Raw genomic sequence first — 9507 nt, forward strand, 5'->3', positions numbered from 1 at the left:
AATTTATTCCATTCCATTCAAAGAAATATTTCTGATATGCAGAGATTCTGGAGTAAAAATACATGGGGTTTTCACAGTCAAATTAAGCAGTTGCTTTCGATTTGTATTGTTTTTTTCTACCTTTATTGAGTCTGAAAAAGGTTTTACCAGTAAACAAAGACTGCTGTCAATGCTCTTGTGAAAATGAAAAGAATGATTTGAGCAATTGAGGTAAAATGCACTTACCTTTGAGAAATTGAAGCAAATTGTGCAATTGTTGTAAGATAATAATGCGGTAGGAAGATAGAGATGCTGTCTTCAAACAGTGATTGACCAAAACACAACAACAACAACAACAACAACAACAACAACAATAATAATAATAATAATAATAATAATAATAATAATAATAATAATGTGAACATTTACAAATGAATTCAAGAAATAATTGTTGAAACAATTTTTATTATCGTCATAACTACTTTTTAGTCATCATGTTGGCCGAAGCATATTATAACACTTTTCAGGATTTAACTTATGCATTACCAATTTTTGAAATAATAATAACTTGAAACGTGATGTCACACCGCTTGATACCTGACATAAGAAGGTCTTAGTGACAGGTTTAATTATCAATATGACTGATGGTTGAGGAGAAGGCTAGGCACCAGACTGGACACTACAGGGCTGAAAGATGAGACAAGAAAGATCAGATGATGTGCTAATGTGAGCCACAAAACAAGCTGGTGGACTCACATCTCCCTTTCACGCTGCTGACATTTCCAAGTCACATGTGAAAGTGAGCATGTCCATGCACGTTTTTGCACTGAGGCATCTTAAATGTAGAACAGCGATGGGAAATCATGGTTGTAACTGATGGTCCGGTGTCTGTCATGGTACAGGATATAGCTGATTGTCTGCAGTTGAAAGAACATCACAAATGGCCTGCAGAAAAAATTATCTCCCACCTGGGAAATAGCTCCATGAGTATATTTACTTACACTTCCAAAAATCAGATTATTTAAATTTTCACTGGTTAGCTGAAGCATTTAATCAAAGATGCACTACTTTTTTTCTGCATTTGGACATGTTGGAGAAAATGAGATGAGAAACAGAAGGGGTAATCTAAAATTTCTGTTTTTGTTAATAAACTGAGCCTTGAGTCACACAATGTGCAGAGACTCAAACCTTCACTGGACACTGAAATCCCTGGCATAACATTTTAATGACACCATTATTCCACCATAAATTGATTTTAAAGATATTATGATTATAAAGAGCTCACAAGGATTATTAAGATCGCATAAATCTAGACATTACAGTACATGTTCATAAATAAATTAATATAATTTAAATAGGTTTTAAAGATTTAATTCAAAATTATATTTAATATTTTAGTAACTTAGGTTCAAAAGCAGACTTCTGGTTTCGGAAGTGCCACTTAAACATTTCTGGTTAGCCTCCGGACCTTCTTCGTATCAAGGTCCATAAGGTGACTGGATTTAAGTGTGAAAATAGAAGTTACTACAGAACATTGAGAGAATAATGCAAATTTAGCAAGCTGGATCCCAAGTACAGTACTTGGCTGCAGACAGAAATTAATCATGGAGTTGAACATTATTCAAACTGGAGTATATTGTATTCTATAAGTGGCACAGTAGAATATCCTCTGTGCCAACACCCCTTTTATTTGCCATGTTGAGCAAAGAGTAAATTAGCTTCAGTGCAGAATAAAATATGTATTAGATTTTTTATGTTGATGTTAGGAGTGATAAACGCACACCTCATAATTTGTGTGAATGGCAGAAAAAAAAAAGTCTATTAGAGCACAATGTCCTCATGAACACTATAATTTATCAATATGTACTTTCTGCTAATTCTGCCTGTTGAACTGAACCCTTTTTTCCCTCTCTGCTCCAAGGATGTGTGAATGAGTGAGTATGTGTGGCTACCGTGTAAGGAATGCTGTCCTTTCAAGGGTCTACCCCCATAACCTTGTGCCCAGTAATTCTGGGGTGGGCTTTGGACCAGAGTGACCTTGTCCTGGACAAGAAGGCAGTGACAGTGAGTGAGTGAATACTCCAAACATCTTTGAAACAGCTTGTAATTCTAAGGACCGATCTTAAGTCGTCAAGTGTGGATGAAATCACTGGGGACGCAGAACCTAGCTATTGACGCAAAATACCAGCCTTACACATATTTATGTGTATGCATAGAATCCATCCTTTGAGAGACCAGCATCACTGTTGTGTTGTTGTAATAAAGTCAGTGAATTTGAAAATGTGAAGATACTTAAGCGCTCACTGTAAATTGCTGTGAATAAACCCAAAGAATTCTGAAAACTGATGAACAAATTGAACAATCCTAGATAAAACTCCCATGAAGGCTGAAAAAGGTAGGAGATGGTATACATACAGAACTGAAAATCAGAAGAAATGACATCCAGCAAGAGCCCTTAGTAAAAATGTAACAAGGTCCTTAACTAAAGAGTTGCACACAGAGTAAAGGAAAAAAAAGAAAAAAAATACCCTATGACATTAGCCACTTTTTGCTCACCTGTCAGAGGTCTCCGAGACCTTTGTCTCATCTAAGACTTCATATTACTGGTTATACTCTGTCACTTTTCCCACAATCCTCTATTTCTGTCTCTAACAACAATAAGGCCAGTTTAAAAGGAACCAGAGCATCTGTCAATACGAGACTCAGCGTTCTTTTAACTGGGTAGGCAGTGTAAAATATACAATATTCAGTAGTGTATTTAAAATGCAGAACTTCTTTCAAATTTTAATTATATATATATATATATATATATATATAATTTCCTAAAGACAATCCTAAACCAGTGCACATATAGGAAACAATTACTTCGGTGCCTGTAATTTATGCAACTGCAATCAATACATTATTTCACCAAAAAAAACAAAAGGGCACAAATCACAAGAATGCTTGATTATACATCAAAATCAGGCATTGCTTCACTCAGCCAATAACAGCTGGAGCCTGTCAGTTGGAGATGAATGATGCTGACTGTCTTCCCTTGTAGAATACTAACAGTCTTCTTCAAGATGCTTGATAATGTAATGGGCTTGTTGGTTGGAGTAGAGAATTACAGGCAAAGCTGAATAGATCATATTTTACAATCAACAACTGACCTTTACTAAAATAAAATATTCAAAACAATTTCACAACCCACAAAATAACCCAGTTTACTTTGTGATTGTTATTATTTGGATATTTCAATAGTGACAAAAAAATCTATGTTTGTCAATAGATGAAATTCAGTGCTTCTGGAGTAATAGCTTCACTAGGGATTTCATATTCAGTTCACAGAAGGAACTGTATGTGCACACCAAGTAATTTATGAACACTGAAAGAAATAATATGATTTTGTTCTGGTACTTTACTGGCTTGATGGAAAGATTTGAAGAGTATAAGAATCCATTTACATGGAGATCTGGTGCTTGTAAAAATGAATCAGTACTGAAGGACACTCCATCACTGCAATTATCTTATTTAGAAAGATCTGTTATTCCTAGCAGAATTGCTCCAAAATTCAAGAGTGCACAATAATGTGACAGTAGAACAATGTTAACAACTGTTGTTTTAAATTTCAAAGAGACTTATTTTCACTGTGATTCTTGCGCACGAGTATATACTTGTTCATATTTGAGAATCTGTTTTGGTTTTGCATTTACACTACAGGTTTATAATAGAAATTTGCAGATGTTCACTGTAGTCTTGCTGTTTTCCAATTAATCTGTGTCAGAATCAATCAGTCTTAAGTTCTTCAAATATCCAATTATTATTCATATTTAGTTGTATCACTGTCAAGAAGGATCCTTTGATAAAACTTCTTTGTGAATGTATGTTAAACATTACAGCTCCTTTGATATTAACTAACCGATCCCTGGTTGTTGCACCTCAGAGACATTTATGTCTTTGTTTTCTCCACTGATTTATGTAATTCCTTGATGTCTCATATCTAATTTACTGATTGCAAATCAAGACACTGTTGACTTAATCCTAGAGAGGATCGGGTAGTGGATTTATTACTCAAAATGCAGGCCTACACTCATTAATAGTGCTCTTTATTCCACCTTTGCAGGCTATCATGGTTCCATCTGATAGCAGTCCTGTTGGCAGCATTAAAAAAAAAAAAAAAAACTATGGTTTTTCAGCCAGACACTAGGTGATTTGATGACATTAAAGACACATTATTAATAAAAGAATGCATAACATTAAATAAGATTACTTTATTGAGGAACCTTTTTTCGTTATACCAATGAATGCCTTACTTGTTGAGCGGGAGAGTTCAACTTTTTAATGAATTAATGGCATATGCAGTACTTGCATGTCTGGAGCTAAAATTTCACTCCCGAGCAAAAAAAAACTATTTTAGCTTTCAGAATCAACAACTGCCATTTTTATTATGGGAAATCTTTGGAAAACTGCTACATTCAGATTCATACTTCTATACCATAGAAGAGAAAAAGTTCCATGGTTCAGTTCTGTTGAACAAGCCAGCTGACACAAGAAGTAGCATAGCGATAAAGTCAATTGTCTTTCAGTATGAAGGTCCCAAGGGTACACCCCTGGTACATCCCTTTTACTTACCCTGAATTGATATACTAAGAATACATTATTGTATAAATGAGGATACCATTTTAATTAGTTTATTGATGTATAATGAAATACTGTATGTCACCTAACGGGGGGCGCGGTGGCACAGTGGGTTGGACCGGGTCCTGCTCTCCGGTGGGTCTGGGGTTCGAGTCCCGCTTGGGGTGCCTTGCGGCAGACTGGTGTCCCGTCCTGGGTGTGTCCCCTCCCCTTCTGGCCATATGCCCTGTGTTACTGGGTAGGCTCCGGTTCCCCACGGCCCCGTATGGGACAAGTGGTTCCGAAAATGTGTGTGTGTATGTCACTTTAAGCAAAGACATCAGCTAAAAAACTGTTAACAGTTAATATTTTTCATCATCAGGCTTTACTGCTCCTTTGATTCCAATTTCTGAAGACCAAAGAGGCCAAAATAATTATTAAATTTGTTCTAATCTTGATTGCTTTCTCTGGCTTAATGTCTTTTATGGGCTGCAAGCTTGGTTACCTGAACATATTTACAGGATTAACAACCTTATGTGGGACTGGGTGAATGAATTACAACATTTCAAGTCATGAAGGAGGAATGAGTTACTACATAAGACTGATGTTATGTACCTCTTTTTTAACCTTATAAATCAGAACCTTTTCTCATACTGCTCACAATCTATGCTTTGCCTTTGAACAGTGGGACATCCTCGGATGGTAATTGAAAATGTGCAGCAACTCTGAGCTGTGCTCCATCTCCCCTCAAAATCTCATTTGTGAAATTAATTTTGGTGTCACCCTTGCATTGTCTTTAATTTATCCCCTGCAATACTTCATATTGCTCCCATAATGTAACTCTCCTCCAGACTCTTATGAGCCCATTATTGCAAGTTATCGGGATGGACTTCCCCACAGGGACTGGGTTAGCAGTACTATAATCAGACAATCCTGAAGCCCGTAACAATCATTACATGGAAATGATTTCTGATCATTTAAGCCTGAACTATATTTAAGGCCTGGGTCTCTTAGGTATAAGGTGGCATGTTCTTATTAGAGGACAAAGAAGCGGCACAATTACATCAATTCACACTATCCTCAAGATAAGCGACCCTGAAGGTTCTATAATAGAGAACTGTGAGTGGAAACATAGAATTCTGAACTGCAGTGTAAAGCATGCAATAAAGAGAGTCTAAATGCTGCAAACAAGGAACTAAATGAGATTTTGGCAAAGAGATGGTCAAATTAAATCACCTTAGTTGCTGTGAACCCCAGAAGCACAATCCTTTATGAAGTTCATGGATAATACAGAGAATCATTGCTCAAGCAGTGACTAATATTTATGTTATGTATTTCACACAGGGCTAAATAAATTAAGTCTTCTGGATATTGTTGAAGAGTAATGGAATGTAATAGCAGGTAAAATTAAATGGACAGCAGAAAGAAGTGATTAAGGTGAAAAGTCATATATTAATGATTATGGCTGAAATAGGGGTCAAATCAAAGTGTAATTAACAGTTGTCAGGGCTGACGAATATGCAGGACTATTTTTGCATGCTCCATTCAACACTTGATTGATTTTTCATCCAACCATCCCATGGAAAGAAGAGTATCAATGTTATATTAAATAATTTATGACATACTTCATACCTTTACTTTTACTTATTTTAATGCATACTACTTGCAATATATATTTTATTTATTGGCACCAGCATAGTCAACTAATTAAGTGTGCAAAGGTATCCGGGTAAGTTTTTTTTTTTTTTTTTTTTAAACCTTTGTATATTTCTATTCACAGCTCCTATTCCTCTTTTTTAGGGGCAGAATCATACACATACTGACACACGCACACATACACATACAGTGTGAATGTTGAGATAAGCAAAGTTCAAGCTACCAAACTGATTGCATTCCCAATGCAGCAAGGGACTGTATGGGCTGCTGGCTTGCAGTGAGGGAACAAATGAGCCGTGCTATTATGCAGATCATTTCATAAGAGAGAGATTTACGAAACAGATTATCAACAACTTAATGCCTCTGGCCTTTCCAGTGTAGGAAGTGGTCTTGTTTTTTACCCAAGGGAAGAGTTTATTCCAAGGTGTGAGGAGAAAAAAAAAAAAAAAAACAGGTGGTAAGTTTACAGGGACAGAATCAACCACAGGAAAGTTGTGGTGGGCAAATTAATTCCAGGTATTGTAAATGAGACATGTAATTGATTAAAATTAGGCTGCCACACAAATAGGCATTTATCACTAAAACCGATATGCATAGTATGTACTACAGGGCAAAGCTCTGTGCAAAACTCTCAAATGTGGGAGCAGACATACTGACAAAAATGTTAACATTTCTGCTCCCTTCAAACTTAAAAAAGAAATTATCTTAAAAATAGTTCACTGAGAGTTACTGAACCATGCATGTCCTGTTGCAGAACGAAAACATCAATAGATCTGTTGCTGTCGCATGTGACTTTGCAATGCTTTGATACATGTTATTATATCCACTCATTTGCAAACCTTCACTTTGAGTTACGTGTATTTTGTTGAGCATGAAAACATTCATTCAGAAGTTTACTCTTATGTCTCATACTATGATGTTGATAAAATTAAAGCAGCTGTAATAGAAACATTAAGAAATAATTACACAATTATCACATAAACAATGTTGAAGGATGTCGAGAATGTCACAACTTTGCAGAAAACTATGACGCATGACAAATGTTTGTAATAGTTAATTTAACTAAAGAATTTAATTAAGTAAATTAATTTAAATTGTAATTTAATAAATACAGAATAAGTAAATTTCCAAAACTGTCTATTTTTAGCTGCATTGAAGGTTTGCTTTTCAGTGTGGTTTCACGTGTTAGCATGGCTGAACTACATATTCATTCAAATATCATTTTTTTGGCATCCAAAATTGAACAGTTTAACATTTCCTTCAGTGCTCATTTAATCAACAACTCAAGAGTTTTTACTTTGTGAATAAAGTTCTCTGTTACTGTTGATGTTCTGAGACTTGATTCTTCACAGGTTAACTTAAATGTCATTTTTAAAAGCGGTATTTATACATTTTAGCAAAGTGTGTACGCGTAACCCACCTATACGTGGAATGACAATATAATTGACCTTGATCATTTTATTTCTGGATTTGTTTTCACCAAATTAAATTATTCTGAATAACTGTAGGGCTAGAGCACTTTTGTTAGGGTTTATGTTGTTCCTGAAGCCAAACTGATTATGAGATATGCCAAAGTGTTGAGCTGTGGTGGAAAAGCGGTAGGTTATTTGTCTTGTCTTTGTTTTATAGATGGGCCTCTGGGACCCAGGGGACTTGTTGAAGCCACTGAGATGTGCACCCAAGAGTGCCTGGTGCTCGGCCACTCAGACAACTGCTGGATGCCACCAGGCCTGGGATCGTACCAGCAGCCAAAATCCCCTATTTCTGCCTTTGGCAGTCAAAAAGAATGGTCTAAGGACAAGCTCCTGAATGGGCACTCCCTCACAAGAACCTGGAACAGTGACGGAAGCCGGGAGAAGTTTGGGGACCGCAAGCAGTTTGGGAGTGCCGAAGGGCATTTTACCAGCGGAAGCCACATGTCAGACATTCCACTGGCAAGCTTGAAGTCCTACAAAGAAGCATCAGCTGTCGATAGCCCAAAGGAACACCAGCTATAAAGAAAGGAAAGCAAAAAAAGAAGAAAACAAAAAAAAAAAAAAAAAGATTTGTTGACTGTATCTGTCGGGCACTTTGTTCATACATCTTTTCATTTAAACTGATGCTATTGCCGTGTGATAGTAACAAAATGTACCAAGTAGGCCTCTAGACTTGTGCTATTGCAGAAAGTATTCTGTACACTTCTACTTTTGTTGACCATACTGAAGGCTTAGTATTTTACAAAAAAAAAAAAAAAAAAGTATATAACACTTGTTTTAGATAAACTGTTTATATAAAAACTCAGCAGACTTTCAGAAAACTCAAATGTCTTGGTACATCCTGTGCACTTAAATGAAACAGAAAAAAAAAAAAAAAGGAAAAAAAAGTTTTGTGAACTGAAAAAAATAAGTGACATATGAAAAATGAAACAAATTCCAATGGTTTACCAATATCCAGATATTGTGAAGTGAATGTTATTCAGCTGGTTTGGGACTACACTATATTAACCAGTACTGTCAAAGAACATTTAAATTAAGAGCCCATTTTGCTATTAACACTGTAAGTGAAAATTTGTTGAGTTAGTCATTGTTGCAGTGTTTGTATATAGAACAAATACTAACCAGTTGTATGTATCTGTAATAATCACATGGAATAAGGCAGTGTTTCATTATTGTTCCTCATTTTAATTTGTCATTATGTCATCTTACTTCCTTATTTAAACATCTAGCCAAGATCGACGACATATTTAAACACAGAATATGTAAAATGTTCCCAACACTCAAATATTTAAGAAAAATATAAACATAAATCATTTAATTTTCTCTTGCTCTCTCTCTCTCTCTCTCTCTCTCTCTCTCTCTCTCTCTCTCTCTCTCTCTCTCTCTTTCTCACACACACACACACACACACACACACACACACACACACAGACACACACACAAACAAAATACACAGGCTTTCTGACAACTGACAAAATTTCTAATATGTTTCTTTATCTAGTGGAAAAACAGAAGGAGGGATTCAGCAGCAATACACACATTTGTAAAATAGTGAACGTTAGAAGGATTTATTTAACAGTTTTATTATTGTAAAATATTTAAGTTTATTGTGCTTACAAACAATCATGGATTATACTAGTCACTATTGTTCACTTAAGCACAAGGCTTTTCTTTCTTATTGTAATTATAGACTTCATGTAACTGTGCCTTCATGACTTTAAACCAAGCATTTTGCTGATATGGGTTGATTATGGAAATGACTGACAACAGAAGAAAATTTTACATTGTAAGTAAATGC

General features: G+C 35.6%; 1 protein-coding gene across 4 annotated transcripts in view; it reads left to right on the top strand.

Annotated features, from left to right (window-relative positions):
• The window catches only part of pcdh9 (protocadherin 9), a 135630-nt gene extending 126601 nt beyond the window's left edge, over positions 1-9029 (top strand). For all 4 annotated transcript variants that reach the window (XM_018745895.2, XM_018745913.2, XM_018745905.2 and 1 more), the window contains one exon: positions 7864-9029. In XM_018745895.2, coding sequence (XP_018601411.1) covers positions 7864-8231 — 368 coding nt within the window. In that variant the 3' untranslated portion in view covers positions 8232-9029. The remainder of the gene's footprint in view (positions 1-7863) is intronic.
• The last annotated feature ends 478 nt before the right edge of the window (positions 9030-9507 follow it).

This window comes from Scleropages formosus, chromosome 12, assembly GCF_900964775.1.
Source record: "Scleropages formosus chromosome 12, fSclFor1.1, whole genome shotgun sequence".
NCBI lineage: Eukaryota > Metazoa > Chordata > Actinopteri > Osteoglossiformes > Osteoglossidae > Scleropages > Scleropages formosus.